This window comes from Astatotilapia calliptera, chromosome 3 (genome assembly GCF_964374335.1).
Source record: "Astatotilapia calliptera chromosome 3, fAstCal68.1, whole genome shotgun sequence".
Taxonomy (NCBI): Eukaryota; Metazoa; Chordata; class Actinopteri; order Cichliformes; family Cichlidae; genus Astatotilapia; species Astatotilapia calliptera.
The window spans coordinates 40,398,379-40,422,721 of NC_137424.1; the positions used below are offsets into that span (position 1 = coordinate 40,398,379).

Consider the following 24,343-nt stretch of genomic DNA (forward strand, 5'->3'; position numbering starts at 1 on the left):
ATGTGTTTTGTTTTGAGGGTTTTTAAGAAAAGAAAGAGACGGAAAAAAGTTCAATTGGCACACAGCCTCTACTGTGCAAACGCCGGCCAACCCTCGAGACAATAATTACCACCTAATTAGGGAGATGAGCAGTGTTTAAGCACGGCTTAACATTTAATCGGTCGGCTCAGCGAACCAGCGGCGAGATCCAGATCTTTGAGGCCGGGGCAGCTGAACGACACTCCGAGATAAAAACAGCCTGACGGGGAGATTTGACTTCTAATTCCGACTCAGAGGGACGTCACAAAGGACGGTTCACTCAAAAACACAAGTTCTCCTCAAACCTACAGCGTGACTTACAGAAAGTAGGAAACACCTGCTGAATTCTTGGACTGAGTTCAAAAATAAATGGTTAATAAGAGAAAACACAGAATAAAAGACAACCAGAACTTATAATAAGGGGACCAAAAAGATCAAAAGTGATTAAGTAAATTATTTAAATGACTCATTTATTGAGTCATTAAAAAAACGATTTGACATATTTTGCCGTTAAATACTCAACTAATAGTCAAAATGAACATTATTCATTAGTTAATACAGTGTGACACTTATTTTCTCCTTATATTAATTTATCTTTGTAATAATCATCCAATTATTTTATTTGTTATTCATTTTCAGGGTTTATTTATGCTGCTATTTCTTTTTAATTCATTTATATCATATGTTTATTTAATTTTTTTTTAAATATGCACTTTTTGATCCGATACATTGGCAGTTTCTGTCCTCCACAGACATAAAGTGAAGTCTATCAAATGGCCAAAGGGCCCATCAAACACATTTAGTCTCATATGAAACATAAATTAAGCAAACTGCTTCTCTGCGGATGCTGCAGGCAGGAACAGATCCTCCCTGCTCCGAATGTTTCCGACTGATCTTCTGCGTTTCAGAATCAGGACTAAATCAGAAACTGTCAGTCAGTCTGCTTTAATCTCTGTTTATGTTGGCACATTTAAACGTGTGTGTGTGTTTGTAGATGGTGTGTCTCTCTTGTTCGGTGCTGATCGCTACGAATCTTGGACTTTATTATAGTGTTTACCGAGGCCGACTACAGCTCCCAAGGTGCCGCGTTCTGCCCGGCGCACGGCGACTGAAGGTCGCGCCTCCGCTCCGTTTCATCGAGGTTAAACCTTTACACACTCGACTGCCTCCTAATAGTTGGGCAAATAGCTGCCCTGAAGCCTAATACTGTACGCGCTGCCTGAAAGGGTCTTACTGGAATCAGCTGAATAAATAAGTGGGATCCTGCCCAGCGTGGCAGCTGGCTTGTGTTTAATTACCACCAGCCATGTGCGCAATATTGAACTGTTCCTGGACGGCTTTAGGTAGTTTTCCCAGGCCTGGAGAGGAAGCAGAAACTGTACAACAGCAAGGACATCCGCGGTTTTATTCGTGCTTTCACTGCACGCACGCTGCAAACTCCAGCCTTTGCAGCCGGCTGCTTTGCAGAGGGGATATGTGGAACTACACAGGTATCACACCGAGGGCGTGGTTCTGTGGAAACTAGTGAGGCAGATAGTGCAGCATCTTTTGGCTCAGCTTCAGCTTCAACTTTTCTCCATCCAGGCTGGGAGAATAATTCCAGCCTGGGGGAGGGGGGGGGGGGTCGTCACTGTGGGTAGGCGAGGCTGTAGAGCATGGAGGCGCGAGCGAGATTTGAAACTGTGCATGGGGTGCACATATCAAAGCAGGCCGAGAATCCTTACAGAGTTGCATGCAGCAACATCTCAGTAAACGCCTGGATCATGCATGCATATGTGCACGTGTGCACGTGCGCGCGCGCGTGCGTGTGTGGCCTCATTTTTTTTCTAGAAGAGTAGAAACTGTGTATAGGCTGCAGCACATACCACAAGAGCGTTGGAGTTTACTCTGCAGCCAGCCGCAGCCTTTACTTTACACAAGAAACCCAGCACTCTGGGAAAACAAAGGAAGGAGACAAGCAGCCACCGAGGGATCAGTCATTTCAAAGGCTGTTCGTGAGGATGCTCGAGCCAGAGGCTCGTTGGGACACTTTGGATTTCTTAGAGGACGGCCATGAAATGGGATTTTCTGTACATGTGACCACGCGAGCACCTGTAGATTGGATTAAATGTTAGATGCTAGACAGGAGGAGTGCACGTCCAGTCACCTTCCCCGTAATAAGCAGCGGCTTACACCTGCAGATATTTGACATTATAAAACTCCTCTGGCTCCAAATAAAAAGTGGACTATCACAAAGTTTGTCCTCATTTATTTCTGTGCTCTCCCCCAGCCCCTACATTAATCAGCTGATTTGTGTTACCCAGCAGCAGGTCCTGTGCAAGGAGAAGCACCTTGAACTCTTATCATCCACGATTGCGTCATGTGTCCCTGGTTGCCTATCTGCTCTCTCAGAGCCAGGAAGGCTGAACAGGTGATCTGGAGTTGCTGTGCTCACCGCTGTAGCTGTAACAGCTGTGTTTACACAGCAGCTGATAGACAAGACTTGAGAAAAACCCACAGGGATTACTGTTTTTTTTTCACCCCCTGGGGTACTTGAGGCCATTTGGGACAAACCTACTGCAGCTGGATGGGACACATCAGGGCTGCTCACTCGTTACCCATCAAACCAGAAGATGGATTTCAAAGTTTAATGACTTAGCAGTCGGATACTAATGCACTTCTCTCTCCGACGGGTTTTTGGGGACGTGTTCCTCCTGCTCTGAGATCAATGCCTGATGTAATACAGAGCAGTGTCAGCAGAAAAGCAGAGCAGAGTAAACAAGAGGGCAGGGTGTGTTTGAGCAGTAAACTCGGGACAGGGAGGCCAAACTCGTACTCAGCTGAGGCCTACTCATTGACACCCTCCCCCTCCCGAAAGAAGTGTGCTGGACAACAAGGAACAAACTCTTAGCCTGACACCAGCGTGGTAAGAAGTGCTGGAGGATACAAACCCCACCGCGCGGCTCAGAGGCGCACGTTTAAGCAAACCACGGTCAGAGGCTTTAAAAGGTGCACACATGAACCTCAACCGGCCTGAAACGAGCAATGAAAGGACAACTGTGTCGTCTTGACACTGCAGTCTGTGAGGGCTTGGGAAGAATCCTTAAACTGTGTAATAAAACACGTCCCGGTCCACAGTGCGCTCCTTTCGCGCTGCTCTGCACGCATTGCCACGTTTCTCCTCTCGTGCAAAGCCCCAAACACACCAGAGTGTGTGTGTGTGTGTGTGTGTGTGTGTGTGTGTGTGTGTGTGTGTGTGTGTGTGTGTGTGTGTGTGTGTGTGTACATGCAGGAAAGCGTGCATGTGTGCGTGTTTGTGTGCAAATGTCCTTCTCTTACTCCTGCACTGCAGCTCCACCATGGCCTGGTACCACTCGTCCTGGTCCGCCTCGTTCTCCGCGGCCACGGCGAAGCTCTCTGCCCGGGTGTACAGCACGATCATATGCTTGTTTTTGGAGTCGGCCCGCTTGTTAATGTTGAAGCAGGTCTCCAGCGCCACCACTTTCTTCGGGACGGGGGCCTTGCCCCGGAATTTCTTCTCGCTCTCGTAGTACTCCAGGCGGGCCGGACCGCGCTCCGAGGCGGCGCGGAGCACGAAGTACCGCCGGTGCATGGACTTGTGCTTGCGGAGGTAGCCGCTCTTCCGCACGTCCTCGTGGCTGTACTGCTCGCCCGCTTGGCTCTCCATGACACCCCCCGAGCTCTCTCCTCCTCTCTCTTTATTTTAAACCCCCACGTGAAAAACCAGCGCGACTTCTTCTTGTTTTCCTCGTCGGTGTTTGTGCGAGTTCAGCGAGCTGATCCAAACATCCCCCGGCTCCTCTCCTCTGCCTCTCTCCCCCACACCGGCGCTGGCATGTGAGAGGAGAGTCAGAGGTCGGTTTGGGGTTGCTGCAACTGCGAGTCCCGGAGCTTAAATCTGAACCCGTGTTTGTTTATGACCGCCGAGTCGCTTCTTTCTCTGGAGGAGGAGGGGGTCGATTTTTGCCCAGCGCACGGAGCAAAACAAGTTCTTTCAGGCGCACACAGAGGAGCACATGCGGCGGAGCTCCCCCTGCTCTCCACTACTACTACTACTACTATTACTACTGCTGCTGCTGTGAGTGTTTCCAAGCGCCGTCCGGTAGGTTTAATCCCAATTACTGCACATCGCAGTGCGCGGAGCCCATCCTGCTGCACGCGGTCTCTGTGCGTGTCCCCCCACCCCTGCCTCGCTCGGCTCTGCTCTGGTTTCTCTGGCGCGGAGCAGCTACCGTGGAGCAGGACTGTCACTCAGCGCTCTGCTGGTACTTTTGATCGCGATGCGTTCAAGGACTTCATCACAGCTCTGATAGCAGAGCTCCACCTCTTCCCCCTCTCACACACCACCACCAAGCCCCCTAAGTGAGCTAGAGCCCGATTTAAGGACTCTCTCGGGACAGACCAAAGAGCTGTCAAAGGACATTAGGGGCAAGACTGTAGACCTGCAAGACCATCAGCGAGAACCTTCAGAATCAGAATACTTTATTAATCCGTGAGGTAACAGTTGCTCCAAGCAGTAAGAAGAATAACTAACCTAAATTAAATAATAAAATATATTACAAAGTTATCAAATATAACCAAATAGTTCTAATAGATAATAATAGAATAGATAGCTCTAATTATTAACATGTATAACACAAATTAATTCTATGGTTGACACTTATCTCAAAATGCATGGTCAAGAAGGCATGTGTACAGCCCCATCTTAAATTTGCCAACAAACATATAAATGATTCAGAGAAGGCCTGGGAGAAGGTGCTGTGGTCAGCTCTTTGGTATCAACTCAACCTGAGATGTTTGGAGGAAGAAAAATGCTGAGTGTGAACCAAAGAACATTCAGGCACGGAGGTGGAAACATTATGGTCTGGGCTGTTTTTCTGCTAAGGGTAGAGGACGACTTCCCCACACTGAGGGTCAAATGGACAGAGCCGTGTGCTGTAAAATGTTGGATGAGAAAAAAGAGAACAAAGGAGCAGTTAAAGAAGAAGAACATTAAGTTCATAGAGTAACCAAGCCAGTCGCCACATCTCAGTCCTACAGAAAATCTGTGGAGGAATCTCAACGTTCAAGTTGCCAAGCGTCAGCCACAAAACCAGAAGGACTTAGTTTCTGTAAAAAGACGAGTGGGCCAAAATACTGAGCTCTGTGCAAATCAGGAAATGACTTACTGCTGTGCTTACCAACAAGGGTTTCTCCACCAAGACCTACGTCATGTTTTACTTGGTTTTACTCAGTTGAATAAATAATTATTTCACTCAATCACATGCAGTTTATAACTTTTATGTTAAGTGGTTTTTTTGCCCAGTGTAAACAAACTGAAGTCATCTAGGCCTCCTCCGCCCCAGGGGCCTGGTTTTTGTGCTTGGTTGCGTCACGTTTGTGAAACACATTTGTTTTTTAAGAACACACCATGTCAGCACAAAGATAAAAAACAAGACGTTGGCTCCAGATCAGATAACATGACCGGTCTAACATGTCGACATTTGACTTAAGCAGCACAATCTTCTTAAAACAGCTGCAGTTTCATCAAGATTGGGGGCCATTGAAGGGCCATTCTTCCCTTCAATAATACAGTCGCTAATTCTTGTGCAATTAAAGACTTAAGTAGGCTTCAGCCAAACTTTCAGACTTACTGGGTCCTTTGTAAATGGTGCTTCATTTAAGTACAGAGGAAACCAAACTGTAACGCACAATAAATATTATAATTCTCTCCAACTGTTCTTATTAACAAGGCTGTTTTATGAATGGACAATTCATTGGCCATTAAGACTTGGAGCTATTTCTTTATATATGCTGCTCAAAAAATGAAGGAAACACTTAAATTAAACAGTGAAACATTCAAATTGAAAATCTTTACCAATACAGAGGTCATCATTGAGAACAAAATGATGTAACAACACTCAGCACTTCATGCTCAACTAAAATCACCGACCATCTGAGTGCTGGTTTTAAAAAAAAAGTGCAATTTCCGAATCACTACAGGGAGTGCAGAATCATTAGGCAAGTTGTATTTTTGAGGAATAATTTTATTATTGAACAACAACCATGTTCTCAATGAACCCAAAAAACTCATTAATATCAAAGCTGAATGTTTTTGGAAGTAGTTTTTAGTTTGTTTTTAGTTTTAGCTATTTTAGGGGGATATCTGTGTGTGCAGGTGACTATTACTGTGCATAATTATTAGGCCACTTAACAAAAAACAAATATATACCCATTTCAATTATTTATTTTTACCAGTGAAACCAATATAACATCTCCACATTCACAAATATACATTTCTGACATTCAAAAACAAAACAAAAACAAATCAGCAACCAATATAGCCACCTTTCTTTGCAAGGACACTCAAAAGCCTGCCATCCATGGATTCTGTCAGTGTTTTGATCTGTTCACCATCAACATTGCGTGCAGCAGCAACCACAGCCTCCCAGACACTGTTCAGAGAGGTGTACTGTTTTCCCTCCTTGTAAATCTCACATTTGATGATGGACCACAGGTTCTCAATGGGGTTCAGATCAGGTGAACAAGGAGGCCATGTCATTAGTTTTTCTTCTTTTATACCCTTTCTTGCCAGCCACGCTGTGGAGTACTTGGACGCGTGTGATGGAGCATTGTCCTGCATGAAAATCATGTTTTTCTTGAAGGATGCAGACTTCTTCCTGTACCACTGCTTGAAGAAGGTGTCTTCCAGAAACTGGCAGTAGGACTGGGAGTTGAGCTTGACTCCATCCTCAACCCGAAAAGGCCCCACAAGCTCATCTTTGATGATACCAGCCCAAACCAGTACTCCACCTCCACCTTGCTGGCGTCTGAGTCGGACTGGAGCTCTCTGCCCTTTACCAATCCAGCCACGGGCCCATCCATCTGGCCCATCAAGACTCACTCTCATTTCATCAGTCCATAAAACCTTAGAAAAACCAGTCTTGAGATATTTCTTGGCCCAGTCTTGACGTTTCAGCTTGTGTGTCTTGTTCAGTGGTGGTCGTCTTTCAGCCTTTCTTACCTTGGCCATGTCTCTGAGTATTGCACACCTTGTGCTTTTGGGCACTCCAGTGATGTTGCAGCTCTGAAATATGGCCAAACTGGTGGCAAGTGGCATCTTGGCAGCTGCACGCTTGACTTTTCTCAGGTCATGGGCAGTTATTTTGCGCCTTGGTTTTTCCACACGCTTCTTGCGACCCTGTTGACTATTTTGAATGAAACGCTTGATTGTTCGATGATCACGCTTCAGAAGCTTTGCAATTTTGAGACTGCTGCATCCCTCTGCAAGATATCTCAGTATTTTTGACTTTTCTGAGCCTGTCAAGTCCTTCTTTTGACCCATTTTGCCAAAGGAAAGGACATTGCCTAATAATTATGCACACCTGATATAGGGTGTTGATGTCATTAGACCACACCCCTTCTCATTACAGAGATGCACATCACCTAATATGCTTAATTGGTGGTAGGCTTTCGAGCCTATATAGCTTGGAGTAAGACAACATGCATGAAGAGGATGATGTGGACAAAATACTCATTTGCCTAATAATTCTGCACTCCCTGTATTAAATTATTATTATTTTTGCCAAGAAAAAGAGGGAAAAGTGCAACGACTTATTTGAATGTACACAAATAAATGGAAATAAAGTACACAAAGCAAAAACACAGTTTGTACTGTTTTAGTCTAACGAACAAAATCTGACCCTGCTTTCAGAAACACAGACCCAAACCATGACAGCAGTGTGTTTACAGATGGCTGTAGACACTCACTGTTGTAGCTCTGTCCTAACCTCCTCTATACTTTCTGACAATGATTTGACCCAAAACAAAGTTCATTACTCTATAAAACTGGTTGCCACTGATTTTTAGGGGTTTTTTAGTGTGTAATTTGGCACATCTCAGCCTTTTCTCCCAGTTCCCCTTTCTTAAGAATGTCTTGTGACACTTTAGATCAGGGATGTCAAACTCTTGGAGCAGTGAAACTCACTGAAAGACGTTTAACTGCACTTTTCATCCCTAAGATGTCTTAGTTCTAGTATCAGTACATCTCAGTTTTTCTCCATAACAGCAAACGCTTACTCAAAAAAAAAAAAAAGTGACACAAAAAGTCATTTTAAAAGTTGCAGTAGTTCTGTCCAGCGATTTTAAAACAGAGAGATTTTGTTAAACCACACAAGTTTTTCCAGTTTACTACTACTGTTGACTCTTCATAAAACAACAAAACAAAACAAAAAAAAACAGGAAGGTTTCTGTCATGTAATTTATTACGTTGGTGTAATTTAAATAGTCACGGGGGAGATCTTTATCAGTGGGAAAAACTGTGAAACTTGTTAAAGTACAGTTAAAGTCCAAAAGCTATGTCCTCCTTCACATTTTTCAGTGATGTATAGTGGGCCCCACTGTAGTCTCTAGCGGGCCAATTATGGTCCCTGGGCCTTATGTTTGACACCCCTCCCTTGGTCCCCCTGTTACAGCTGACTTACAAATTGATTAAGTGATGTTTTGTTTTTTCCTGTTTCTCCATTCAGTTTTTGTGTGTTCCTATAAACAAAACGTTAACGCCTTCATGCGCACTCAACTAACGCTCAATATCTCCCACGGCACCTGAAGGCAGCATCCCCTCCAAAGCTAGGATTTCAGTCTTGGCGCTTCCACGAGTCCGTCCTTAAAAATCCCCCTTTCTGCTGAAATGTGAACACACTGACGCATGTTTGCAGCACTGTGCATTCAGGACAGAGAGGGGGGCATACTGATTAACACTGCAGAAGGTCGCATGACTGTAAAGGAAATCAAGGGTCACAGTACCTCATAAAACCTTAGGGAACATAGTGATTTATATTCCTGCTACTGAGTCCCGATTAAGCTGATATAATTCGATAGATGGACCATTTCCACTCGCCATTTCTCCCCACTCTCGTCTGCCTCTGCGTGCAGTCACCCCCCCCCCAAAAAAAGGGAATGTAGCAGAGCTTACTTAGTGGGCATGATGTAGATTTGGATTCACACTGGATTTAATATTCCAATAAATATTGCAAAGGGGTCCCATTGTAGTCATTCTAGCGGCTCTAAAGGGCTTCTATATTTGTGCTGCACGCTTATGCAGTATGTATGTAGTTATGCAACATGCATCCAAAAGTAACCTTGCGCATGAGGTCAGAGAAGAAAACTGGATGCCTCACGCCCCCTGCTGTTTGAAATGCTCCACACAGCCGCATGTGCGTGTCAGAACCACACTTGTCACAAAAATACCACCACACACTGTTTTAAGAAGCAACAAACTGGTTTTATGAACATGAATACTTGTAGTTACAAATACGCTCTTACATGAATCTCTTCTTTTATTTTTGGCAAAATAAGAGAATTAAACTTCATGTCAACCAAAGGGGAAAAAAAGCAGAATAAAGGTTTTGGTCCGGTACATGAAGCGATGAAGATCTTTATACACATTTAAGTTACTCTGACGTTGCTTTTACATTCAGTAGCTCCTTTTTAGCCCTCTAAGCGCATGCAGCCTGAGAGTGGAAAACGTAGCTCATCCTTTGCAAGGAAACCTGACAACAACAAAAACAAAACAAAAAAGAAAAGAAAGAAAAAACAGCAACAATGACGAATGCAAACACGCACCCGCGCTCACACCCCACAGAGACAAGCCCGTCTTATCTTCGGACACCGATTCACATGCATCAGGAGGCTGTTAAGGCTGTTAAAACCATCTGTGGATGCTCGTGATGCAGGGTCAGAGTCTCAGCTGGCTTCTCCGAGACTCAAAAGTTTTAAAGCCGGAGAAAGCGCTGACGTACTTACTCACGGGCCGAGGGAAGTTTTTTTATATCTCTCATTCCTTTTTTTTTTACACTTCTAAGCAGGAGATGAAAGCAAATAGCAGCAGCAACACATGTGTGTGTGTAATATAGGTGAGTGCATCTCAGCAAAAAAGAAAAGTCGTAGAGGCGTCGTGACTCCCACAGAGCCCTGAGGTGGCGTCTACTGGCACACAAACACCTTTTGACGTACGTCACGTGGCACAAACACAGCAGGCCGACACTCTTGCACATACAGACAGGGATTTTGTGAACTGCATTCGCGCATTTTTGTTTGTTTTTCTGTTTTTCCTCTCCACAAACACGTAAACAAAGACAGATAGGGGAGGGAGGGCGGCGTGGATGCGCGACCCTCCCCTGAGGGGGGTGGGTGGGGGGTGAAAATACTCCAGAGGCATTGAAATGGCAGCAGCTCCTCCTTCAGTTCCCAGAGAGAGAGGGAAGGGGTGGGGAAACGGGGGGTCAGATGAAAGGATTTTTTGACGTCCCCCGACTGGGGTAAACATTCCCCTGCAAAGACAAGAGAGGCAGGGTGAGAACAGCAGCCCGGCTTACTTAGTATGCCATCGCAATTCACTGAAAACTGGCGAGGACTACCAATTAGCGCCCCCAGAGTGCACTTCGTGGAGGGATACTCACTGTGAAAGGGTTCACCGACATGGGCCGAGGGACTTTGGACTGAGAGTCAGACGTGGGGAAGGAGGCAAAACCTGCAAAACACACACACACACAGATATACATGATACAGGAAAATGGTGTGGCATGAAACCAGAAACCTGCAGCTCTAAACTGGGTGGGTCATTTTGGTATTCCTGGACTGCTGCTAGTGGACGCCACAGCGCGTCTCAGGAAAGACGAGCAGTCCCCGCTGCAGTGGGAGCTTTCCATTTGGGCCTCGTTTTAATAACCAACATATGGATCAAAGTATGGTTCCCCCCCCTTCCCCCCCCCCAATTTTCACTTGAAGCCTTATATAGCACCAAATCACAACAACAATGCTTTATATTGTAAGGTCCTATATATAATAAGGACAGGTGTCAAACATCAAGCTGTAATTCGTAGATTTTGGCGTGGCCGCATCTGTGATCTGCACTGGTGTAAAGAGAAGCTTGTGCATGCATTTACTATGTTTTCAGCAGGTATGGTGATGTGTGAATGCACACACAGGCAGAGATATGGAAACAGAGTCATGTCTCTTCTAAACTCAATCTAAAAGTCCAGTTAAGTTTCATTTTTATGTGCTGTACGGTAAAGGTAGACACCACCATCCAAAATCTACAAAACTGTGAGATCGTCATGTTCAGGCCTGTGACGCAGGCCCACAGACACATGTGGAAGAACGACAACACGGCTCGCTTTTACATCAGGACATGGTTCGTTGAATCTCTCGCGCTATCAGGAGATATCATGATCAAGCTGCTGTGAGTTGGCTGCGTGATACAACTGTGATCAGAAGGCATTATAACCTTCTTTTCTTTTTGAGGGCTGGTTGCACGTGAGGAGGAGATGTCTTAAAATAAATCACATCAATAATTGTAAATGTCTGGGTCTCTTTTCTCAGTGTGGCCCTTAACTTGATGCTCGCGCTTCAGGAGGTAATAAAGTAATATGGTTTGTATTCACATAAAAACCAACTACCACAGCACCTTATCTTCTTCTACCTCCCATCTCTGTCGTCCCTTGTTAAGCCCACCACCTGCTCATCCTCATCCATGTCATCTCCCAGTACACCCAGCGTCTCTTCGTTTCCTACCCAGCACGACTCTGAGCATCTGTAGCTCAGTTAACTGGGCAGACGAAGTGCTTAAATGGGCAGGGTGGCACCAGGAAGACCACCAAGGGTAAACCGAATATTAGAAGTCATAGATCAGGTGAAGGAGGAACTACAGGACGTCTCTGTGTGGTCTCTGCACTGTGGTCGACCTCACAACTATTACAGCTACTTAGAGTCTAACTGACTTTATAAAGAGGAAAGAGATTGTTTGGCATTTTGACATGACTTTTGATTAGGATAAGATAAGATAAGATAGATAAGATTAAAAGTGTGATTTAAAATTTTTTTAATTATCAATCTCTGATGACTCAATGTGATTTGATGAGTATAAAAAAAAAACTTTTTAAAACTTTTTACATTTTTTGGGGCCCAGGGGGACTAGTATGCAGTGCAGTAATGAAGTTAGGTCTTCCTAATTTGGAAAAAACATTTTATTTTCTACAACTTTAATGTCTCACCTTTTCATTTACACAACTGATGCATAAAAATAAGATATTTTGTTAAATGTCCTTTTAAATTATTAGAAGATATTAGTTTTTAGCAATATAAAACAGATAAGTAGCGAATCCTTAATAGAGCAACAAAATCCAACAAATACATGTTTTTGTTTTGTTTTTACTAAATAATGACCAGACTTTTCATTTTTGGTCTATTTTGAGTTATTAAAAGAAGATTATGTAAATAAAAATATTAATAATAATTAAAAACTTGACTTATAATCCAAGAAAACAAACAAACAAACAAAAAAAAACATCAAACAGGAGGACAAATAAGAGGCAACGAATCTCACCATTTGCTTCCTGATTGGTGGCTGACTCATGAGGAAATGCATTCTGGGTAGCAGCCGCTGGAAAAGCACCGGACGGAGGAAAAACGGAGGTGGGCGAGGTGACAAATGCACTGGAGTCACCTGGAGAAGCGAAACACCCACACATGCGGCGAAATTAGACACAGATCATTAATCCATGCAGAACACATCTGTCAGCTGCTCTCAGACTGACAGTAAAAGACTGTTTCCCCGTGTCTGTACCTTACACAGAGAGCCTACAGGAAACATAAAGCAGTAATGAGCCCTGCGACCAGTCAAGAGTATAACTGCATACATGAATACATGATACTGTTGAATAATTGAGGTGGAGCCGATGGAAAGCCCAGAGCTGCGAGGGTCTAAAGCTGAAAGGAAACAAACGCCAGGTTGTTTATTTGCATCATGAAACATCACAGCATCGCTGAGCATTCGTTTATCCACGTTGTGGTTAATGCACCAGAGAAGCTTAACTGAGATTTCAGCTCCACGCTGAGCCTTTCCTCTTACATATCTGCCTTTGGTGGGTGAAGTCAGTGACCCGAGTAAAAAGTAACGTTGCTAGCATGAAGCCTCAGTGGCTGTGAAAGCAGGTAGCTGTGTGCGAGCTTGTGTAATCAACCGTTTAGTGTGTACACAACATACACTTCAGTGTAGCAGCTCTACGCGTCGTTTTCACTGCCCTACAGGAAAAGAAATAAAGGCCCAGCTCACGCAGCTGATCTGGAGACTAAATGTTACCCGTTAATGGGCCGAGCAGAGGGAAAACACAGGAGCGTTTTTAACTTTTAAATAAGCACAAAAGGTACATTCAGACTCTGTAAGCAGGAACTAAATGCTTGAAATATGTAACCTATACACAGAGCAGAGGGATCAGTGTTTTATAACGGGCTGTGATTTCCTGTTTTTAAGTTTAGGCATTCACATGTCATTTAAGTCATGTAGAGTCAAGCTAAAAGACAAAAGTTTGAACACAAGTGTAGGTGCGCTGCCTCCTGACAAATCCATAGGACAGCCTGAGAGAGGAAATAAATATATCAGGAAAAATGTGATCGAGGAGAATATCTACAGTTCAAGATGAACACGTCTGCATGCCTAATTTGGCACGGTTGTTGACAGCAGACTGGTTGGCCTGAGTATTTCAGAAACTGCTGATCTACTGCGATCTTCACACACAACCATCTGTAGGGTTTACAGAGAATAGTCTGAAAAAGAGGAAATATCCAGTGAGCAGCCGTTCTCAGACTGCTACGAGCTAATAGGAAGGCAACAATAAGTCAAATTACCCAGTCGTTAAAAGGGAGGTATGCAGAAGAGCATCCACTCCAAACTTGAAGCAGATGAGCTACAGCTGCAGAAGACAACACCGCATGTCACTGCTATCGCAACAGAAGACACAATTCCCGTGGGCTCATTAAAATTAGATAACAGAAGATGAGAAAAAATGTTGCCTGGTCTGATGAGTATTGATAACCGCTGCAGATGGCAGAGATGGAGTCAGAATTTGGTATAAATAACATGAAAGCATGAATCAAGCATGCCTTGTATCAATGGCTCAGGCTGCTGGTGGTGTAATGGTGTGCGGGATGTTTTCTTGGCACACTTTTAGTGTTTTAGTACCAACTGAGCATCATTTAAATACCACAGCCAGCCTGATTGTTGTTGCTGACCATGTCCATCCCTTTATGACCACAGTGTACACATCTTCATATAACACATCATGTCACAAAGCTCAAACATTGGTTTCTTAAACATAGCGATGAGTTCACCGCACTCCAATGGCCTCCACATTCAACAGGTGGAACAAGAGATTCACATCATGGATGTGCTGTGCGATGTCATCGAAGAACAAAGAACTAAAGCGGCTCTGAAGGTAAAAAGGGTTTCAACCCTACATATATTTTTTCATGTGGTAATTATTTCTTTGCCTCCACCACAGCGGTGGTTATCTAACCAGCTCAAGCTGCTCTAACATCTTAAAAAGTTGCAGCAGGAAGTTTCAGAAAGAGTGAGCATGGGGCTTACCTCCTGAGGCGTTACTGAAGGGGTTACTGGGGGAGAGGGCGACGGGCTGCTGGGAAGCGGAGCTGGAGCTGGAGCTGGAGCTGAATGGGTTGGGGAAATCTGAGACACACGGGTTGGGGGGAGAGAGACAGGGAGATAATTCAGTGTTCTGCCCGGGGGTTAACGGGTTACATTCCTGCCTATTCAAGGCAACACTGCTCTGATTTTCACAGTCTAATCTGGAGTGCTGGACTGTTTTTGAAGAGGAGGGAACTGAATGTAAATAGTGCAGGTTAACAGCAGCAATCGATGCAGTTCGCACTCGGCACCTACTTGCAAAACTTTGGGAGCTGGAGACGGTATCGACACCAGGGGAGCTGGGGAGAAGTAGAAGAAAAGAGGGGGGGGGGGGGAAGGAGGATCGATCAGAATTTGACCTTTAAACAGCTCCACAAGAAGAAAAGTTAAAAATCTGCCATGTTTAACAAAAGCTGATTTGACAAGGCTGCTTTTTTTCCTCTACCTGGCAGGAGTTGAGCTGGATGAGAGCCTGCTGCCGAAGATGGCGCTGTACTGCGGTGGGCCGCCAGGTGGAGCTGCAAACAAGCATTTCCACAGGCATCACAACACAACCAAACACAACGTCAGGCCCAACATGAGCCCCGGTTTACGAGCTCGAGCAGTGCTATGATGTTGATATGTGAGCAAAAACCTTTAAAACAGTCCAAACTGCTGATCCCGTGCATGCAAGTCATCACAGAACAAAAGAATTACAAACGCCCTGAATAAAATATCATCTTCATGTTCAGCTTGATATGAATCAAAAGTGAGCCGAGGCAGAAAATCAATAACCTCCCTACTCTGCCAAGCAGGGGAGGCAGCGATGACGCTGGAAAGCAGCAGAGCTTAGCAGGCCTCTCACACGAATGCTGTGCATTAAAGCAGCCGGCTTAGTTATAACGCAAACACAGCTGATTCCAAAACCTATCAACAAGGTCCTTTGAATCACGCTGTGCACGATCTGGAGCAAACACAATGAGCATAATTCAGCTGCTAAAAGCCTTGGCATTTGGAGTAAGGATGTTATGCAACCAAGCTGAGCTGACCGCGACAATCTGCACACGCGAAGCCCTCAAATCAAACTATCTGTTACACAGTGCTGGAAGATGTGCTCGGGTCTTTATTGAAGCCAGAGTGCTACTGAAACAATGGGGAAAAAGTAATCAGGTCAAGCTGAAGCAAGGTTTAATTATTCTCTGTTCAGGCAGGGAGTTTAGTCCCTCCTCCTGATTAGTCAGAGAGGTTGTGAGAGGATTAATGAGACTGGAAAAAAAGAAAGTTCTTCAGTTTATAAAATTGGATTCGTTTTCTTGAGTTAATTTTTTTTTTTAATCTGTGTTTGACAGCACAGTGAAGATTTTTGAGTGGGGGGCCTGGAGGACCAGCACTTTTTGGTAAAACTCAATCCACAATCAAGTGGAGAGACCGAGTCAAAAATACGAAGCCGATGGTGCAGTTCCTCTAATGGCCACTCGAGGCTCCAAACCCGATTCAATCCATTAAAATCCCCAACTTTGGTACAGAAACCTTTTTAGTTTCTACGGCCAATCCCCCCCCCCACACACACACACACACTATTACACATGGTGGGAATTTTTGTTTCATCATACCCTGCCCACAAACAAATTAAGGTTACTCGTCATCAAGGGTGAGGTCACTTTGAGTAAAACCTGGACGTAGGCTAGCCAACTACCTGTCTGCCAGTCTTTAGCTAATTATAGTCACAGTAACTCTCAAACATCTTTGTGGTTTTGGTCCCTTTAGAGCATTTATGATGCAAATACACCTTCCTGTGTAGTCAACTGCACTCACATCCCTTACAGGAAGTGTGTGCAACAGTTTCGGTGAGTCATATTCTAATATTTATTACTTGGTGTCACTTAAGACTAATTTGCACATCCTGTCTCCGTGTGTGAAACGCTTGCTAGTCTCATGTTAGAACTTAACACTCCAGCTTCCTGTCTCTGTATGGTCACCTGTGGTTGCAATAAAACAAGGCAAAGCTAAAGTTAAGATTTAAAAAAGAAAAAAAGAAAAAACAAGAACAGCTATCGTCGTCTTTTATATACAGTCTATGTGCACACCTTACACAAATACAAAAAGCTGTGAAATAAATGCAACTATGCAAAAGCCTCTGAACTACACTGATACAAAAAGTATTAAAGCTTCGACTGATAAAAACATCGTACCTGTGACCGATGTTGTTTCAGAGAAGACGCTGTCCAGCTGTGACACGGCAGCGTACCTATCCTGGGCACTGCCGCTGCTGACCGGCGGTGTCGTCTGACCTATGCCAACAGGCTGCTGTTGCTGAGGCTGCTGCTGCGGCTGGGACAGAGACTGAGGCAGAGGCTGTGGTTGGGGATGGTTCAGACCTCCAAAGTCCACGCTCAGAGACTTGGGGAAGGCTCTGAAGGGGCCCGTAGCCCCCGAGGCCGACACTGTCCGACCTGAAAGAGAGATCGCAGATTAGTATGTACTAACAGGTAGATGTTTAAAATGTGATTGTTCGAACCTGAAGCATCAAATTCAAATAACATACAATAATTCGCAAGTAACTCTCACATAACACAGCCCATTCACTACATATAGAAGAAAATTATCTCACGCCATGTAAAGATCCTCATGCTATGAGGTGTAGAAATAGCAGCATTAGCTTAGACTGTACTAAATAAAGCACACACACTCATCGTGTTTAGGGATTTAAAAAAAAAAAAAAAAAACACCACAGGAAAGCAGCAAGCCAGAAACTTCTTAGATGCAATTGTTAGAAGTTAACAAAGACAGGAAATGACGTTTAACATCAGTGTTTGTAGCAAAATATCAGAGTCTGGATCAGCCAGTTAGCTATGAGCATGGGATCAGAAGTTAAAATCCAACATGGTCTCCATGAAGACACAAACACCAGAGCAGAATGGACCTGATGCAGCTTATCTGCTGGTATCTGCATGTTTTTCCGTCTTTGAGAGCATACCTGAACTCCCTAGCATATTGTTGTGGGTGTTAAATGTGTATGGTGCGATTACAGCTGTGCCCTACATAGTTCTGAAGTGCTTCAACGCCAACGTGGTGCGAAATATCAGCGGCCCTCTGCTGACGGGGGCAGCAGCAGCAGCTCCGGCCTAAAAATAGCCCCACTTTAAACTTGTTCTTTTTCCTCTGAGGGAGGGAACAGTGTGTGTGTGTGTGTGTGTGTGTGTGTGTGTGTGTGTGTGTGTGTGTGTGTGTGTGTGTGTGTGTGTCCTTGACACTCCTAGGCTTCAGATCTGGGCTTTGAAGTGGGAAACCTGAGTGATGAAGAAAAACATTGACCCCAATTGCAGTATGTGACACTGGCCAGCCACGACTCGCTGGCTAAATGAATACAGAGTGCTGCGTCGCCTCTCCCCTCAGGCCGCTCTGAAACAAACCCCAACTCACATGCATGTGATGCTCGCTAAGCACCGCCGCGCCCCGCAGATTGGCCATCTATTATGAATGATACAGCATTGGAAGAGCTTATTGATTTCAGCATTCACACGAGCGCACACGCACACACTCAAAAGCATCGGCCGGAGATGCATCTTACCTAAAGTGAAGTGGTTTTTGAACGAGCTACTGGCTACGTGGTTGGAGAAGAGAGGGAGAAGACAGAGGAGAAAAGAGGAGGGGAGATAAGGAGAAACAAGTGAGTGCCACTGGCGTCGCATGAATCTGCCACTCGCCGGCTCTGATGAGCAGAGAGCGACATCAGTGAGAATCAGCGAAAATATTCAATGATCTTTACACCGTGAACGATGCACTGCCAAATGTTCTTGCTAGAGGCGTCAGGAATAGAACAGAGAAAGCACAGTGTCTATTTATTAACCAGGAATCTTTCCTAAGATCACATAAGAGGAGGAACTAGCTTCCCAAATACAGCAAACACTGTGGCACTTTACTACACAGCTGGTAGGAGACACATTAGTAGTAAACTTGTGAAAGCCTTCATAAGTTTACTACTAACAGTGGCACAAAGCATCCAGTGGGCGGAGGGCACACCTGAAGGCCGTGGAAGGGCGGGGAATGAGGGACCGTGGTTCTGACCTCCCAGTGTTGACGACAAAGAGCCTGGTCGCTGTCTTTCTATCCCACACAGGGTGGGATCTTCGTAGGAAAGAAACAAAAGATGCATTAAAAACAATTTTAAAAGAAGAGATAAGCACATGACGATGCCACAAACAAATCTTCCTCTCACCTTTCAGAGGGGGGTCTCTAAAGCTTTGGGAGCGCGACGGCCGAGCCGTGAACGCGTCTGTCCGCATGTCGGCGGGAGAGATGGCGGGGGCTCGATCCCAAGACGGCAGCTGGGACTGAGACTGGAGGATGAGAGATCGAAGGAGACAGAAGAGAAGCAGATGGAGGGTAGAAAGAGAGACACAAAGCCAGAGGAAGTGAGTCTCTTTCATCCTTTCTCAATAATTCATAAGCAGAGGCTTTGAAGTCGAGGCTACCTGGCCCTCCGACTGTCCGAACCATCAGTCTTTGTCTCTGTGCCGCGGCGAATTCAGGTCATTTTTTCACTTTCTATCCTTTTTTCGATACCCTTTGAAAATCTCCTCTACTTTCCCTTCCTCTTTTTATTTATTTATTTAAAACCACACACGTATACCACCCTCGTCTTCTCACTTTCACTCCCCTCACTTTACCTCCACCCGTTTCACAGACAACTACCACACCTTTAGCCTCTTACCAGTGGTCTCGTGGCTCTGGCATTTGGAGGCATGTTATGGGATAGACCCTGGCTCGCTAAGGGACCATGAGAAGGGAGCATAGCCTGAACCCCTGGACTCCAAGGACCCTCCATATCTCTCCGGTTCTTACTTTTGGAAAAATGCCTGCGAAACACAAATGATGCAGTGTAACTAACCAGTCTCATTAGCAACACAATTAAAGCTTGACATCTGGTCATTCATTTGCTAAACAAGAAGATTGAGAGCATTCTCTAAGCTTGAAAATAAGCAGCTATTAGCCTTCAGCTAATTTTTCTGAGCAAATATCTCTTATTCAAACATGGAAAGCCTAACTTTAACACAACCCTAATTAGCTATTGTTTTCATTTTACTTTGTGTTCCCTTTTAACCTCTCAAAATGACTCTTTTTACAGTTACACTTTTAAATATGTTTATTGCACAAGCAGAACAGCCAAATGCTAGCAGCTCTGTAACACAATAAAAACTGAGCTAAATGCTAACGTCAGCATGCTATCATGCTCAAAATAATCATTCTAATTAATTTTCTTTTTATAGCCATTTGCATTTGTACATATGTACAATACTGAAAGGGTTTTTATTTTTACTCATATTACCCTTTAACAGCAGGAAGTACAGCACTCTGCTAATTAGCAAGTTTGCTACTTTAGTTTGAAATATTAGCATGCTAACATTTGCTGTTTTTAAGCTGCTCTATTTTAAACAGACTAACATATTTACTCAATAATGGTGCTAATTAAAAAATATTGTAAATAATAAACATTCTTACTGTAAAAGGTTTTATTTTGTTATTTTAAAGGCTTTTAACTATTAACATGCAAACTTGAACATTTGCTGGGCTTTTTTAAACCGAATTTTCTACATAAAAATTGATTTAAAATAAATAAATGAACTGAATAAAAATTAAGATGCTTTTCTCTGCTTCCATCAGTATATATTATAATTTGGTTATATGCAGGCGGAGGCCAAGCTCTCACCATTTTTTCTTCTCATATTTATCTTGAAGGAACTCTTTGAACTTCTGTGAGTCCTTCATGTCGGAGCAGCCGTCATTCTTTGGGTCAAACACGCACAGCCACGTCCTTCTGCCCACCTGAAGACACACATTTCCAAGAAGTCACATTAAAACCACGCTGCTTGGGACTGATCCATCAAAAACAAAAAGAGGGTTAGTGAGTTTCCGATTCCCTGAGTAGAAAATGAGAGCAATCCCTGGTTTTTGTTTGACATTTAATCTCAGAGAGTCTCTCAGATATACACACAGATTTTCTCATCAGTGACTCATCTCCGGTGCAAGAGTGCAGCAAATATTACTGGCAGCGAATCATGACTGACCGGATCACTCTTCAGAGGATGATGAGAAAGGAAAAGCTGGACGATGCACACCTATGCTTCTCTGCACATTACACTTGACTCACAGACCCCGGCCAACAACAAGCTAATAAAAACTGATAAGCACTTGTGCTGATAGCCTCAAACTCTTTACCACTTACTGGTATATGCTCAGCAGAGAGAGCTGCCTGAACCAGTGGCTCCTGAAGTGGATGCTGTGAGGGGGGGGGGGCTTATGCAATCCAATCACATTTCAGCACCAAAATGAGGTTTAATTAACTTGGTAATTAAGTTTTCAAACTACAGAAATAAACAATAATTACCATAATAATCTAAGTTGAAGTAATTGTAGCTCAACCAGCTGGACTGATTGGTATTATATTAATATGGAAGTTGGAAAATATATCAAAACTTCATTTTGATGACGTGAGGGTTTTATTTCTTTTTATATCGAATTTCTAGGTTTTTCTGGACCAAGACGAACCGATTTGAAGCCTTCATTTAAACTCTAGAAGATAATGTCAGGCTTTGTTAAATAATAAGTAATAAGAGATATCACTCAGTACTGACAAAAATAGCTAAGCTGCATAAAATGAATCCTAAAATAGCCTGCTGATCTGCACCACTGGTCAATTTTCCAGGCTTCTACAAAGAAAACAGAGCGATATCATTAATACTTCCAGTATTTCAATAAAATGCACTGCTGCTAATGATGCGCTATTCCCAGAATTGTTACACGAGAGTAGAAACATTTAAAAATTTAAAAGGATTTCAAGAGCTGGACAAGGTATTTGTCCAGCTCTTGAATCACAAAGTTAAAATCATAAAGTTATAAAAAAAAAAAAAAAAGAATGTTTAGTTCCAACACACTCAGGTCAGATAAAGGGGGAAGTGCTTTTTATATGTTATTATAAAAAGGCTGTACAGGTACGGCCCACTTTTGGATCTAACTGTAGCCCAAACACTCAAATAAGTTCAACACTCTCGGCATAAACAAACACTGAGTAAACGGCAAGTTCACCTCTGTACCATCCTCTGCCTCAGCTCCAACTGTTATCAGTTACAATCCTGCAAACGGCCGCTTTTTAACGTAGCTGCGGGTCCCGACGGACGTGCAGAAAACAGCATTTTCTTATGACGCACCACGGATATGAAGCACTTTCCAGAAACATATAATTTCAAGTATTCTCATATTAATTGTTTAGTTTATTTCAAAAAAAAAAAAAACATCACACAGAACGTTTGGTAAGAGACACGGTTGTTTTTCTTTGCATTTACATAAATATTTGGATGTTTTATTTGGCTGGGTCTCTGTTGTGAGAGGGTTCTGATGTCACCAAACCCTGCTAGTTAAATAAAGGTAAATAAAGGAAGAGATTTTGATAGGGTGCTTTTGTTTGACTTTTGGTTAAAATGGGGTCTGTTCAGAGTTTAAACCCTGGTTTTAAAAAAAACACACACACACAGAAAGGAAATAGATCGTGGTTTTGTGGGACATAAAGTGCCCCATCCTTTTGTTTCTTGGCACAGTATGAGGTTGGCACTAGTATTCCCCCCCCCCCCCCCCCTCCTCCTCGTCCAAAAAAAAAAAAAAAAGGCACTGCCACAAAGACTGGTTGGACTGGTAGTCTCAAGGGGCGTTTCACATTCCATATCAGAACCACAAACAGACAGTTTTAACCTTGAATTTGGACCAAAGAAGAGGAAAAAAAAGGAAATGGTAGCTGATGTCCTCGGACGACTCCGCAGTGTCAACAACAGGAAGAAATCACATTCAGCTGCACGTCTTTCTTTTTTTTTTTTCCTCGAAGTTTTCTAAAGTGAAGCAAACACGATGCATCGGGCCCCCAGCTGGGACTTCACTCACCTCATTGCCATGGTTTTGGAGGAATTCTACTTCCTGTTGGGAGAAAGTTGTCATGGAGATGGACTTGACTCTGTGGGGAGGGTTGAGGCCTCTCCTGGGACACAGAGGAGAGATGGATGAGTCAAATAAAGGAGAGAAATGGGAAGATTTGCAGTCAGCCCTCACCTCTAAAGACAGCACAAAGGGGATGGAGCAGGTGGGAAAGGAAATATATCTGACACGTGACCGTGAATCAAAGGACAGATTTGTTGTGGAGAAGACAACATACACACACACACACACATACACGCACACAATCGTGACAGAGAGAGACACATGTCTTCCAGAAGCTCCTATTTTCTTCATGCTGGGGACATAAAGTGGGACACTGTTGTACATGTGCAAGATTGCGCAATGACGCACACTGAGTGCCGAAACCGTCTTCCTGAAGAGGAGTGCCCGGGACTAGGCTGAACATGCAAAACAAAGTGTGACAGCACACAGGCGCACACACACTCTCTCTCTCACTCACTCACACACGCCCACATTGAAAAGGAGCCTAGAGAAAGAGAGAGAGAAGAGAGAGAGAGGTGGTGTCAAACCTGCACCATGACGAAATGAAACGTAACTCAGAGCTGGAAAATGACCAGCTAGCGGTCTGTCGGTTATCAAGCTGTTGGGAGACACGCACGAGAGAAAGAGAGGGAGAGAGACAGAGAGAGGTAGACACTGCGTAAATTAATGTGTGCACACATCCTCGGCTGTTGCATAGCACCAACAACCCCTGTTAACGTCAGGAGAGGGGAACCAAATGATACACATTTGTCCGTGGCTGGGTGGTGCACGGCGTAATCTAAGGCCTGGTACTTTTACTCTATCAGTATCTGGCTGCCCCTCACACTGATGCTAAATGTGCAGTAAATAAACCCGCCACACACCCCTCCCCACCCCCGGATGGGGCGGCGGGGTTTGCACTCACAGCATTCCGGAGCACGACGTGCAGACGAAGCTGCCCACGGTGATGTCGGTGTAAGTCACCCCGGGCTGGTTGCACTCGAAGCAGTGTTTGTTTACTCCAGACTGGGCCAGCTCCCGGACCTTGCGGGCGCAGATCTCTTGGTTGTCCCGGTGCTTACGGTTCGACATTTTTTTTTAAATTATTCTGGTCGCCGCCTGTCACGCAGGCTTCCCCCCCTCCCCGGTTAACACTCCGCGGTCCTCCTCCCGGATCCCCTCCGTTTACTCCAAGGAGCACCTCACGCCCGCATTATGGAAACGCTTTTATGCGGCTTCACCCCAAACGCAAGGCTGCACGGACTAAAGGCGCGTCAAGCCCTGAGCGACCCACCTGCAGCATAGCGGAAGCAGCTCGGGTTACCTTTCAAAATAAAAGCGATTGACAAGGGACTCTCGAGAGCGACTGTGACATTTTTACTTTTTGGTTGCCTGTTTCTTTAAAAAAAATCGTTCCAGCATAACCACTTGGTTATCTCATCAACTGTTTTGTAGGTCAAGGTATTTTCCAGTTATTCTGTGGGTCACAGTGAATCAGCTGTATTACTCTTAGTCTGCCATAAAGACGCTGAGAAATAAAAATCATTAAAATGTCATAAGGATCGTGTGATATATTCAAAGTTTCCTTTCAAGCCTGATCTTACTTTTAAAGGTAACACCTGTTTATTGGTTTGGAAAATAGCAGCTGGGTCATTCCTTATGAAATCAGTCAAATATGAAAAAAGTGACTCAGAGCAGATCTTTCATATGCTATAAATGGTTTTACACACATGGTAATGTTTTCCTGAGAACCGGGGGGGAAAGTATGTTTCAGTTTATCTTATTTTGTCCGCTACAGAGAACCTAATGAATAGGCTCGATCTCAGGAGGATATGACCTACTTTCTATGGTTTCTCCAGCGAATCAACAGAAAATAAAACATCCAGCATATCAATCATGGCTTCTGTTAGTGTACAGGGA

At 44.2% G+C, this 24,343-nt stretch overlaps 2 protein-coding genes across 6 annotated transcripts in view; both read right to left on the reverse strand.

Moving 5' to 3' along the window:
* LOC113018742 (insulin receptor substrate 1-B) overlaps window positions 1-5,691 on the reverse strand; it is a 57,878-nt gene extending 52,187 nt beyond the window's left edge. The window contains exon 1 of one of the 2 annotated variants that reach the window (XM_026162074.2): window positions 3,337-5,688. In XM_026162074.2, the coding sequence (XP_026017859.2) occupies window positions 3,337-3,685 (349 nt within the window). In that variant the 5' untranslated portion in view covers window positions 3,686-5,688. Of the gene's footprint in view, window positions 1-3,336 lie in introns of both variants that reach the window. The other variant, XM_080290767.1, reaches the window with a different exon arrangement.
* A 3,567-nt stretch (window positions 5,692-9,258) lies between these two features.
* On the reverse strand, window positions 9,259-23,974 carry agfg2 (ArfGAP with FG repeats 2). 4 transcript variants are annotated; one of them, XM_080290776.1, is made up of 15 exons: window positions 23,349-23,484; window positions 22,972-23,042; window positions 22,391-22,484; window positions 20,169-20,284; window positions 19,173-19,317; window positions 18,678-18,798; window positions 18,482-18,586; window positions 18,030-18,062; window positions 16,651-16,911; window positions 14,925-14,997; window positions 14,735-14,778; window positions 14,423-14,521; window positions 12,383-12,502; window positions 10,458-10,528; window positions 9,259-10,328 (listed from the first exon to the last, which is right to left on the reverse strand). In XM_080290776.1, exons 3-15 carry the CDS (start codon window positions 22,442-22,444, stop codon window positions 10,281-10,283), a joined length of 1,290 nt encoding a protein of 429 aa, XP_080146902.1. In that variant the 5' UTR covers window positions 22,445-22,484; window positions 22,972-23,042; window positions 23,349-23,484; the 3' UTR covers window positions 9,259-10,280. The 4 variants fall into 4 exon arrangements, with proteins under 4 accessions (XP_080146902.1, XP_026017861.2, XP_080146906.1 ...); XM_026162076.2 differs by lacking the exon at window positions 22,972-23,042 and having other exon boundaries at window positions 23,349-23,974; XM_080290780.1 differs by lacking the exons at window positions 22,972-23,042; window positions 23,349-23,484 and adding an exon at window positions 22,556-22,928.
* Between the last annotated feature and the right edge of the window lie 369 nt (window positions 23,975-24,343).

Bases quoted from the DNA above. Each gene is read 5' to 3' on its own strand.
- agfg2 (XM_026162076.2), bottom strand. From the start codon at position 23,515: ATGTCGAACCGTAAGCACCGGGACAACCAAGAGATCTGCGCCCGCAAG. The intron at 14,522-14,734 runs GTAGGTGCCGAG...CGTGTGTCTCAG, and splicing joins CAGCTCCCAAAGTTTTGCAA to ATTTCCCCAACCCATTCAGC. The intron at 10,329-10,457 runs GTGAGTATCCCT...TTGTCTTTGCAG, and splicing joins TGTCGGTGAACCCTTTCACA to GGGAATGTTTACCCCAGTCG.